At 35.7% G+C, this 13,378-nt stretch overlaps 1 protein-coding gene across 1 annotated transcript in view; it reads left to right on the top strand.

Moving 5' to 3' along the window:
• NAV3 (neuron navigator 3) overlaps positions 1-13,378 on the top strand; it is an 821,156-nt gene that overhangs the window by 554,208 nt on the left and 253,570 nt on the right. Inside the window, exon 3 of the mRNA XM_029954939.1 lies at positions 13,007-13,124. Within this exon, the coding sequence (XP_029810799.1) occupies positions 13,007-13,124 (118 nt within the window). The remainder of the gene's footprint in view (positions 1-13,006; positions 13,125-13,378) is intronic.

The following is a 13,378-nucleotide window of genomic DNA, read 5'->3' as shown; positions in this document are numbered from 1 at the left end:
GTTTAATCTTCAGATTTTAGCTCATGTTGTCACCTGCATTATTAGAATTTTGCAAGCTGTTAGGATGCATTCCCCATTAAGCATTCTATAAATACCAGATGTTGTAGCAGTCAGTTAAACGAGGGTTTCACCATATTTTGAGATAGATGTCAGATACACTGGAAATAACTGTAAGAGGCTGGAACTAAGGAGGGCTTGTAACTAAAATATTACCTTTTTTTTGGGCTGAGGGTGTGGATTTTGAGCCAGAAAATCTGGGTTCTGTGTAGCACTTACTGTTGTGACATGGGGAAAATACTTCAGTTCTCTATTTCAAGATCCTCATCTCTTAAATGGAATGGAGCTCTTAGGGAGTTTTGAGAATTGAGTGAGTGAAATCATTTTACATGTTGAAAACATTGCTTTACTCTCAACACTATTATAAATAGACACTACATCTTGGAGGAGGAATTCTGTACAGCCCCTCCCCTCGGTCCTTTTTTTGTCATACTGCTGGTCGCAGTGGAAATGCAACTGAAGTTAAGTGAAATAAAATCTAAGTTAATACTAGACTCATGCTGCATAATTATAATATTCCACTCCTTTTTCAAAAGTCACAAAATCCCATACTGTCTGTTGAAGAAAAGATCACTAATAGGCACTGGGTTTAAGACAGGGTAGATAGCTCTTCATTATGTATTTAATTACCGACGACGTGTTTGATAGATTGTCCACACTGATAAAGAAATTGCCCAGGATGGTTGTTAACACTTAAGGTTAGGGGAGGAAATACTGACTCAGGAGCCAAACTATTCATTACACTTGGAGTCGTAAGGATTAGAGAGTGACACATATGTCTACGGCCACACCACACTGAACGTGTCTGATCTCATCTGGTCTCAGAAGCCACGCAGGGGCGGGCCTGGTTAGTGCTAGGATGGAAGAGGGACCCACATGGCCTCAACGGACACTGAGGAGTCTTCACAAGAGTACAGCGAGTGATGACTTGGATAAAGAGTCCAGTGGGTGCAGTGCCACTTGGTAGGTGAGATGGGGGAAAGACGAGGTGGTCATCATTGCAGAGATCTAGTAGGTTCTCAAAATTGGCTAATCTGTGCCCTTTCCCTTCCTACCCTCCCTCCTCAAGGGCAAACTATGTGCCTTATCGTTTTTAGTGTTGCCTAAAAAGGCATTGCTCTGCTGAATCAGTGTTGACTGGTTTGAACTGTTAATAGGATGCCACAGTTTATATATGGCCTCAGTTATTTTTCCCTGTAAAGAAACCACAGGTGAAAAAAATCAGAACATACTGTAGTTTGCACAATAAGCCCCAGCCTTTCTTTTCCTATCAGCTTACACTGAGGTCTATATCTGTTCATCTAAAAATTTCCTATCCCCAGTGGGTAAATAGAGAGATGTTGTTATAGGCCAAGCCAATAATTTGTGGGTACAAATTTAAACAGATAAAGGCCGCTGTAAATGAAAATATCAATATAATTTTAGTTCCAGTAACATCTGAAACTTCAATGAAGGGGTGCATTTTAGAGCTACTTATCAAGGAAGTGGATGGGTAGGATTGCATGTATCAGACTTGAAAATATTGATGTTTATTACTTGTTCCATCTGGCTTATGGTCAAAATAAGTACAACAGACAGCTTAGGTGTATTCTTAGATGGGAATTAACTCTCAAAGAACTGGGAAACTTAAATGCAGTAATAATGGAAAGGATATTTATGCATGTAAATGAAGTTTATTCATGTTTACTTAACACTGGTAATCCTTCACATTGAGCATATTATTAGTAATATATGTGAATTTTAATATATTGATTAGCATTAAGAAGTTTTCATCTTTGCATATAAAATTAAATTTTTCCAAGAAATATTAAAGAAATTGGGGTAACTGGTTGGCTTGATTAAGCGTCCATCTCTTGACTTCAGCTCAGGATGGTTCCTGAGATAGAGGACCATGTCAGGCTCCAGGCAGAGTCTGCTTGGGATTGTCTCTCCCTCACTTTCTCTGCCTCTCCCCTGCTCATACATGTGCGTGTACTCTCCCTCTCTCTCTCAAAGTAAACAAACATTTTAAATTTAAAAATACAGATTATTAAAAATTTTTTAATGTTTTTTTTTTTGAGAGAGAGAGACAGAACATGAGTGGAGAGGGAAAGGGAGTGAAGGAGATATAGAATGCAAAGCAAGCTCCAGGCTCTGAGCTATCAGCACAGAGCTTGATGTGGGGTTTGAACTCATGAACTGTGAGATCATGACCTGAGCTGAAGTCAGATGCTTAACTGACTGAGCCATCCAGGTGCACCTAAAATAAAAATCAAAACATTAAAGGAATATTTATATTTTCTCAAAACCTAAAAATGGAGGCCTTTTTAGAGTTCTATTATATTAGTCTGTCAAGGCCACCACACAACTGTACAGCTCTCAGTGTGTCTTTTATATGGATCACCGAAGATGGCCCTATTTTAGGTTATAGGCCAGCCATTTTTTTGGAACCTAAGTAGAAAACACCAGTATTATCATTTTCTCAGATGTGTCCCAATTTTCCTCTTTAATTGTATTTACTCCTTCTGCAGGAACAAATTACCAGCCAGGAAACATTTGCAATCATTGTTTGTTTTTCTCTGTTGGTCAAGTGGCATTTTATGTAATTGTCCAATATCAGCTTCTCCAGCCCTCTCTCTCCTACCCACAGGTGTGAGGTTTTATGTCACTTATGCATGATATTCAACTTTTGGGTAAAATGAATGATTCCTTTAGTGTTAAAAGTTATTTTTTCTCATTAAAATATGTATAAAAATAATAATTTTCTTGAAGTTTCCTTTTGCCCCTGACTTTAACTCCATTTTATTCTTTTTGATCTGTTTATCTGATGCATATATTTTATTTTAGAGGATTTTGTAAAGCGTTTGGTAACCCACAATTCTGTTCATACATGCACACAATCCTTAACATCCTGGAGGATTCATTATAGGCTCTCCACTGGCCAGCTGGTTGATGGGACTGGGTACCTTGAACTTCAGTGCCTATTGGTCTTAGGGATGATCATTGTGGTCAGAGAAAGAGTTTCCATTCCTGGCTGGAATGAAGGTGGAAGATATATAATCCTGCCTTTCTGAGGGAGAAAGAGACTAGAGGGGAAGACAGTTGCTCAAGTCTCTGTATCAGGAAGCATAATTTCACTTCACCTCCCGTTTTCATTCCCATGTCTCCACCCTCCTGTCCGACCAGTAAGTCAAATCTGGATTTTCCCTGGTCTACATTTACTGGCTCTGATGGGATGAGGGGGAAGCAAGTAATTACAGGCCTCTTCACTCTGGTTCACCCCACCTTCCATTTGGTCTGATGCCCAAACTTCCTGAGCGCTTCTGGGTTCTGTGGGAAAATCTGTTTACATTGCTCTGCTATCTCCCTCTGCAGGCTCCTGTGGGTTTGTCTTCCTTTATTCCCCTTTGCTAAATCATTTATCATTCTTTCATCTGTTTTCTATGTTCATGTATTGTGGTCATGGGAAATAGAGTTAGAGTTGTTTTTTAATTTCTTTTTGCTATTTTGAGGGAGATTTTCTAGAAAATAAAGGGCAGGAAAGTATTTCACCTTCTAGAAAGTGCAAGTCTTACACTAGCCTCTGAAGTAGGCTTCCTTTGTTCAGTTTTTTTCTGCTTGAAACTATCCTCCGTTGCTGCACCAGAGCTCCAGTAGAAACACAGCCAGAGCTATGATTTTTATATCCCCTACATATAAATAAGCTAACGTTCACCTAAAACGATTGAGGCCGTCCTCCCAGATTTAGATATGACTCCACCTGATTCCTAGTTCTCTTACTTCATTCCATGTGCGTCTTTCCAATGCTCTGACCCAATGGAATTATTTAATATTCAGCGAATTCTGCATGCTGTTTCATACCTCTGACCCTTTGTAGATTTTATTAGCCCTGTATCTGCCAGTAGAATATGTTTTCTCCTTCTTTCTGAGTATCAAAGCCCATCCTTTTGTGTGGCTTTCCTCTATCTTCATTCTTCTAGAACCTTCATAGTTGCATGTTCCTCTTTCTTTAGGGCACTTCTCTTTAAGCCGATTCACTTTTAAAAAGAATAAATTGGCTTCATCAAGAGGCTCTTTTACTGAGTATAAGTGGAGCTGTTAGGTGATTTTTAGGTAGGAAGGTAAATTACTTGATCAGATTTGCATTTTAAAGCCATCACTAGCAATAGTGTATAGAACAGTTTATTGCTTAGCCTGCCTACACTCAGACTGTTTTTAGGACTGGTGAAGCAATTGGGGTGAGAGATGATGAAAAGCTGAACCAGAGTGATTATAGCAGTAACGGAGCAGAAGGGTCAAGAGGCATTCAGGATATAGAAGAAACAGAACTGGGTCAGAGACTGAATGTGAGAAATAAGGAAAACTTTAGAGGAAATTATCAGAATCAATTTTATGTTTACTTTAGAATTTACTTGTGTTTATAGACCATTCACTAATTTTATGGAGTTGTTGGCTCATTAATAGTCACTTTTAAATCAATCTTGAAACTTGAAAACTTTTTTTTCTAACACCAATTTAAAGTTTTATTTCTTGCAGAATCCCCAAAGATTTAGATGGAAAGGCAAATATTCTTTCAGTATTTTTTTTATGTTGCAATTAGTGTTTATAAATTTAATGACCCCCCAAGAAGTCGTTTTATACATTTAATTCAATTGATTTAACCTATAAAGTTAATTTTTAGAACAATTTTATTATTGAATAATAGTTGACACACAGTGTTATATGCATGTCAGACGTATAGCTTAGTGATACAACACATCTATACAATACACAGTGCTCACCACGGTGACTAAACCACCAGTTTTCCTCATACGACATCCTTACAAATTATTGACTATACTCCTAATGCAATACTTTTTATCTCTGTGACTTACTTATTTTATAACTGGAAGTTTGTACCTCTTAATCCCCTTCACCTATTTCACCCACCCCTACTGTCATCCCCTCCTGCAACCACTGGATTAGTCTCTGTATTTGTGCATTTGTTTCTATTTGTTCATTTGTTTTGTTTTTTAGATTTTAAATATAAGTGAAATCATATGATATTTGTCAGAATTATTCCACTTAGCATGATAACCTTAGGGTCCATCCGCATTGTCTCAAATAGTAAGATCTCATACTCTTTTATGGCTGGGTGATATTCCACATCTTTATCCATCTATCAATAGAAACTTGGCTATTGTAAATAATCCTGCAAGAAATTTAGGGGTGCACATATCTTTTCAAATTAGTGTTTTCACTTTTTCTGAGTAAATACCTACTTGGAATTACTGTATCATATGGTATTTCTATTTTTAACTTTTTGAGAAATCTCCGTACTGTTTTCCACAGTGAATGCACCAATTTACATTCCCACCAACAGGGTAGGAAGATTTCTTTTCTTCCACATCTTTGCCAACACATTATTTTTTGTGTTTTTGATATTAGCCATGCTAAGTGGGATGAAGCAATATCTCATTGTGCTTTTAATTTGCATTTCCCTGAAGTCGAGGACAATTTCATGTCTTTTGCCATCTGGATCTTTTTGGAAAAGTGTCTATTCAGGTCTTCTGCCCATTTTTAAGTCAGATTGTTTTCTTCTTGATGTTGAGTTGTACAAGTTCTTTATATATTTTGGATAGTAATCACTTATCATACATTAATTTGAAAATATCTTCTCCGGTTCAATAGGTTGCCTTTTTATTTTGTTGATTTTCTTCACTATGTAGAAGCTTTTTATTTCGGTGTGATCCCAGTTGGTTTTTTTTGCTTTTGTTCCCCTTGTCTAAGGAGATATATCCATAAATGTGTTGTTAAGGCCAGAGTCAAAGAGATTACTGCCTATATTTTCTTCCAGGAGTTTTGTGGTTTCAGATTTCACATTTAGGTCTTTAATCCATTATGAGTTTATTTTTGTATCTGTTGTGAGAGGGTGGTCCAGTTTCATTCTTTTGCAGATAGCTGTCCATTTTTCCCAGCACCATTTATTGAAGACTATCGTTTTCCCCATTTTATATTCCTGCCTCCTTTGTCATAGGTTAATTGACCATATACACCTGGGTTTATTTGTGGGCATTGGATCCTGTTCCATTGATCTATGTGTCTTATTTTTGTCCCTGTACCATATTGTTTTGATTCATATGGTTTTATAGTATATGTTGAAATCTGTAATTGTGATACCTTCAACTTTGTTTTTCTTTCTCAAGCTTGCTTTGACTGGCTATTCAGGGTATTTTGTGGTTCTATACATTTTATAGGATTATTTTAATTCTGTGAAAATACTATTGGTATTTTGATACAGATTACACCAAATCTATAGATTGGTTTGTGGAGTACAGACATTTTAACAATACTAATTCTTCCAATCCATGATGATGATATATCATCAATCCATTTGTTTGCGAATTTTTCACTTTATCAGTGTCTTATAGTTTTCACAGTATAAGTCTTTCACTTTCTTGGTTAAAATTATTCTAGATATGTTATTCCTTTTGGTGCAATTATACACGAGATTAAGAAAGTCCATAAAAAGCCAGTGTTTGCCTTGATATAAAAACAGAAATAAACCAGCTGAGTTCAACCATTTACCTGGTGAATCTATTACTTATATTGCGATATCAACATTACCAAAAGCTTTGAATGGGCTCACTTCATAATAATATCACATGGACCTTGATATTGAGAATTCTAGAAGTTCTATAAGGGTCATGAAATTGGACTCTGTGGACCTGATGGTCATATTAGTTTTGTAACATCAACCAAAGATTCAGTCTGTAATTGGATTTTTAAACTAACTAAAAACAGCATGCCTTGGGTGTTAATTCGATGTAATTTTTTAGCCTCCATTATCTAGTATAGCATATATTCATGAATTTTTGGGTCCTAAACTTAGATGTACAAAATTACAACTTAGAAAAATAATAAATATGTAAGTTCACCTCCCAAGCCTTTCTTTATGTGCAGTAGCAGAAAATTTATTTCTCTCAATGCAAAATAATTCAGTCACTTCTGGTTTAAAGTTCAATCTTAAGGAAAAAGTTTGCTCAGTTCCAGATTCTTTCCCTTCCCTTGTGCATCTTTTCCCGCTGGAATGACTGGTTTGGGGCGGTTGGTAACCATGGTTACTAACTGTCATAGCGCAGTGATAGTTTTCATCCTTGTGGGAAGAATAGTTGTGTCCCAGTTATGCCTCCTGAATCTATTATTTATTTGTCAGCTTTATGTACTTAGTCCTAAGCTACTTTCTAAGATATAGAAATCTGTTATAGTCTAAAAATATACTATATGACTTCTCAAAGTTGATAATTTGAACATATCAGAGAGCAGTGCGTTATAGGATTATGTAACTACTGCTTGAATGTTGGGGGAAAAACTAATGTCTGTAAATAAGTGGAGGATTAAATCTAGTTCAGCTAATATGTAAAAATCATTTGACTACATTTATAATATTTTCTAACAAGGTTATAGATTTATGTCTTTCTATTAAAAATCAACTCTTGATTTAATTAAAGTCTGTTTATCTCCTACTGCTTTATTTTTTTAATGTTTTCCTGTTTTTTATTTATTTTTGAGAGACAGAGACAACACAAGCAGGGGAGGGTCAGAGAGAGAGGGAGACAGAGAATCTGAAACAGACTCCATCCAGGCTCTGAGCTAGCTGTCAGCACAGAGCCCGACACGGGGCTCAAACCCATGACCCATGAGATCATGACCTGAACCGAATCTGGAAGCTTAACCAACTAAACCACCCAGGCGCCCCTGTCTCCTACTATTTCTTTACATGTCTTTGATCATTTAATACTCACTAAAATATTGTATCTCTTTGAAATACTTGTATATCAGAGGAATATACCCATTAACAAAAATACTCATAATTATTTTTATATTACTCTTAGGTTATTTATAATACACTCATCAAATGCTAAATTAAATATAGATTTTAAAGTTCAGGGGCACCTAGCTGCGATTACAGAAGCTGTTGGTTATATGATCAGTGGTAAAAAAAAAAATTACCATACATAAAAGTTTAGGACTCTGTGGAAAATCAAAGATCTTCTTCTAAAGTTGTTTTACTGTGACAAGTTCACTGGACAGAACCAATATGGTGTCACATATATTGACTTCTGTTTGAACCCATTCTTTCCTAATGGGGAAGAAAAACACTGTAAAAGAAATATTATAAGAGCAAATGGCTAAGCTAAGAGAGCATTACATTTTGCAGCAGTTTTGCTTAGGTTAACTACATTTGAGTAAATAGTTAAGATTTAAGGATTTGAAAATGATAATAGTTCATAATATTAATAAACTCATTATAATTAATATAAATGTAGTTTATGTTAAAATAGTGAATAGTAATATTTAACATTTAACAAGGACTTATTAAGTGAAAGGATGTGTTCCCGAAGTATAAATTCATTCAGTCCTTACCATAATCCCATTAGTATGTAATACTATTATTGCCACTTTATAGAAGAGAAAAACTCTGGCACTGAGAGAAATTAACAGTGCTCACATGGCTATTAAGTGGCAGAGCAGAAATCCCAACAATATGGGATATTCTTCAAAGAATAGATACTCTTGCAAAATAGGCCTTAATATTTATGCAGATCAATATGAAATATAAATTATGTCATAATATTTTTATTTTTATATTTAGTTGCTGTAAATGAATTAATACATGTATCATTTTACCTGAACTAACTATTCCTTTGGTAAATCTAATCGTATTTATTTTCTGAATTTCCTAACATATAATGACAATATCAGGTGACATTATATTTATAAGTGACTTCACATATTTAGAAATAAATTATATTTACAGCTTCAGCCAGACCTAGATGGCTGAACATTAATGTATGATTAATTTGATATTGTTTTCCACCATATCAATTTGTGCACCAAAAACCTATAGTTACTTTATAGCCTAACCCTACAAAAAAACATTACCACTTATTTTGTATCTCATTCAAGTGAAGCTAAGAGGTTAAATATTGTTTTTTTTGGAGTTCAGATCCAAAATCTGGACATGATTTTGCCATTCTGTTGTATTTATTTGAACAATAGATTCTAATGTGACAGTTGAAAAGTTTGTTGGTATCCTCTCTCACTGAAGTACCACAGGAAGTTTATTGATGAGTTTTGCATATATTTAAATGCCATGTGTCCTCTGCTTGAAACCTGTCTCATTAAAGATACATCTTATATTTCCACTTATTTCTTCAATTTACATACATAAAATTTTAAAAGGTAAAAATAAGTTGATATATAATATTAAAGATATACTTGTAACTTACGCTTTAAAAAAGTAATTGTTTTATATTCCATCTAAATTATAACATCCTTTCCAAAGGCACCGATTGGCCTGACAGGTCTCAAGTATCTTTTATACATGTTTGAGAAAGAGTAAGTATAAGAACTTTTTTTAATGGGGATTTATTTTCAGTCTACTCATATAATTGTAATTGATTTTGCTGATTGCAGCTAAAGTCAGAGATTATGGTCTGAGCAAAGTTTCACATATTAAAGATGCTACACAAGTCAAAGCACATAGGCTTGGGATTCCTCTGGAAAAAATCTGGACCGAGTAAAAAACATTTTATGAGCAAGTCAGAGGCTTTTCCAGTTAGTCTTGAAGCCAACCAGCTGGCTTCCCATCTGTCTCCTTACCTAAGTTCCAAGAGCAAGTTGGATAGAAGCTAAAATGCTGTTGACATGCACTTGGAAAATGAAACTGTTCTTGTTTTCATTTTTAATATATTCCGTTCTGTGTATATTTAAATAAGTATTTTTTGCATAATTTAATGCCTTCATAAAACAAAATACATGTAACATTGGGGTGATGTTACAATGGAGGCCTTGCAAACCTGAATGAGAACATGGCAGCCTTCAAATTAGATACCTTCCTGTGAGGTTAGATGGTGGACAGATCTGTGGCCACATTGAGTTAGAAGGCAGGAGATGTCAGAGGTACAAGTAGTATCAGAAGAAGCTAGGAACACAGTTTTTTCAGTCTTCTGCCAATCCTCTCAAATTTTTTAACCTCTACAAAACAAAAACTCAATAAATATTTGTTAGAAAGCCATCATAGCAAAGACACCTAGATGCCATAATGATGATAATAATAGCAGACATTTCTTCAAGTGTCTGGGGTAGACACTTGACAAGTGCTGTCTTATTTAATCCTGCCATAACCCTACAGTGTAAGTATTCATATGCTTATTTTGCAGATGAGGAATTGAGGTTTAGAGAGGATAAGAAACTTGACCAAAGGCCCTAGGGGTGGTAAGAGGCCTGCTGGGCCTCAAGGCCAGGTCTGCTGACTCATGTTCTTCATCTTTGTGGGATCCTTTAAAGTCAACCCGCTGGTCCTTATAACTCACTAGCAATGGAGATAAGGGCTCAAATCAAGTCTGGCTCAACCTGAAATTTCTTAAATAAATTTTTTTATGTTTCATATTATTTTTGAGAGACAGAGAAAGACAGCGTGAGCAGGAAGGGTCAGAGAGAATCTGAAGCAGGCTCCAGGCTCTAAGCTAGCTGTCAGCACAGAGCCTGGCATGGGGCCCGAACCCACGAACCATGAGATCTGACTGAGCCGAAGCCAGATGCCTAACTGACTGAGCTACCCAGGCGCCCCATCAACCTGAAATTTCTAATAGAAGGTCAAACAATTAATGGTACCATTTGCCTAGGGCATAAAGAGGAACGTCCTCAATGTTTTAGATTCTCAAGGTATAAATCCTTATAAAAATAAATTTTCCTGTTGCCGAATAAATCGTAAATATAAGTAGAATAAAATGGTGAGGGAAATGGCCCCTAAATAAAATCATGTCTATCTATAATTCATGTGTTTGCTTTCTAATTTAGCAGTCAGTCATGCAAGGATGTTTTTTCATACTAGTATCTTTGACAAAAAGAAGATTATGAACATGGTGAAAGGAGGCATAATATTACTGTCTTGTGTATTTTTCTTATGCAACTGGATGCTTCCAATTATTTATACTCTTTTAGGAAACCTAACACTATATTGCATTAAGATGCCACTTTATATCTTCTAAAATAAAGAAACACTTTCTTTATGCTGTATTTTGGAATGTTTTTACCTAGGATTCATTAAAAAATAAACCTTAATAGCCCACTTTTAGGTTTTGGTCCTATAAAAATACCAGCATGTAAGTGTGAAATATACATTTTTAAGGGCATCTCTTATAACTTTATATGTAATAGAAACGTATTTTGGAAAATTAAATATCTTTCAACAGGAGTATTGATACATACAATAGAACCTCAAAAATACTGAGACAGTGGGGCTCCATCAGTTAAGTGCCTGACTTGGCTCAGGTCATGAGGGTGCATGGGTTCAAGCCCCCTCTTGGCTTCTGCACTGACAGCACAGAGCCTGCTTGGAATTCTCTCTCCCCCTCTCTCTTGCTCTGTGCCTTCCCTGCTCTCTCTCTCTCAAAAATGTAAAACATTAAAAGATTTTTTAATTAAAATATTTAAGAAATTGTGAGGCATATATATGTAAAATGGTTATAGCAGTGTTATTTAAAATACTGTTACATAAAAAGTTGAAAAGTGCAGAATGATAAGTGAAAGTTGAGACATTTGGTTAAAATCCTATTGTGTGTATGTGTGTGTAAAAAGATGTCATGTGATCAAGTGTTTACGCATAAAACAATATTCTAGAACTATTCATACCAAATTATTGAAAAGCAGATGGGAGTTGCAAGTTGTGAAGAAACTTTTATTCCTTAGTTTCTACACTTCTTGTTTACTTTGTTTGATTTTTATGAAAACATCTATATTGGTTTTGTGAGAAACCAGAAGGATGTTTTACAATTTTCTTGGCATTCAGTGCTTATGACTAAACGATGCAAACTCCCTTTTCAGTCTAATTGTCCTCATTAAGGCTTGCTGCCTTAATTACAGATTTTCCAACTGTGTCTGATTCCTTTGCCACTCTGCCATTCTGTATCGGTATTCTCAGTGGGGAAGGCTCTTCCCTTCACTTCGTATATCCAGGTTCCATTATGTTCTCCGTTCGAATTCCAGGGCTTCTCTAAAACATTCTTATGTGTATATTTCTCAATCAATTCCCCTCCTCTGTTATCATTTCAGATTCTGTGTCCTGTTACATCACATACTGTAGTTTGCCTTGTAATAGACTTACTAATTGCATGAGCCACCCATAAAATTGAAACATCTTAATGCTTATTTATTTCCCTGTCTTAGATTGTGTCCCATAACATTTGAAAAATTAGTAGATTTTTATTTTTGTGAAAATTTGTGAACAACTCCAGCTTTTCTTTATATCATAATTTACTTTCAGTCACTTCTACTTTATGACAATTGCCAATCTTGTGACTTATAATCCACGCCTACACTCTATGTTGTAATTTCTATGTAATAACTGTATTTGCTTCCTCTATTTTCTCATATAAACACATTTCATAGGCTTAAATGGGAGATGGCAGTCCAAATAAAATAACTTTGGTATTTGCAATTATTTTATAACATGATGTCAAAATATTGTCACATGCAGTATCTCACATGACAAATCTAATAAAGTGTTAGAGAAACAGAAATTTTTATAATAGGTTCCTGGATAAATCAGTCCAGGTGGTTTCCTTTTGCCAGGACAGGCAGGATTATTTTCGAGAGGACAGAAGCAGGGAAAAGAGTGAAAACCCAACTGATTTGCAAATAAGAGTTTCCTTGGTAGTCATCTGGGGAGACAGTTTTGCTGTGTCACAAGTGACTCGTCCCCAGTTTTGAAAGAGAGTGACTCATCCTCCTTTGAAACAAGAGATAAGTGGGAGAAAGAGCTGTATAAAATTATTTTACAACTATTTCCTTTTGAGCTGTGACTTCTTAAACTGGAATGCGATCCAGAATAGCTTCCCTTTGAATCCAACATTTGTCTTAAGCATTTTTATTGTCTCTATTTTCTCTCACACCATCTCACTTCTTCTCTCCCTCTGTTCAACAGATTTACACGGACTGGGCCAACCACTACCTAGCAAAATCAGGCCACAAGCGGCTGATCAAGGATTTGCAGCAAGACATTGCAGATGGAGTCCTGCTAGCTGAAATCATCCAGATCATTGGTAAGACCTGCCCTCTGGGAAAATCCATGAAAGTCTCTGCCCCCGCCCACCTTGGTAAAACACAATTTAAGTTGAATGCATATGAACTTAGTCCATGTGTCTCTGAGATTAATGTAGCTCTCCCATGATTTAATTAACAATGTTTATGTGAGGATGTTTGAAGAAAGCAGTTTGGCTATACTTTTAGATGGCTAGAACTATATCTTTACATATACTGGATTGTCAGAAATGAACGCTTCATTAAACCATATGTC

Source organism: Suricata suricatta, chromosome 10 (assembly GCF_006229205.1).
Source record: "Suricata suricatta isolate VVHF042 chromosome 10, meerkat_22Aug2017_6uvM2_HiC, whole genome shotgun sequence".
In the NCBI taxonomy this organism is placed as follows: Eukaryota; Metazoa; Chordata; class Mammalia; order Carnivora; family Herpestidae; genus Suricata; species Suricata suricatta.
This window is presented reverse-complemented; position numbering and strand designations above follow the sequence as displayed.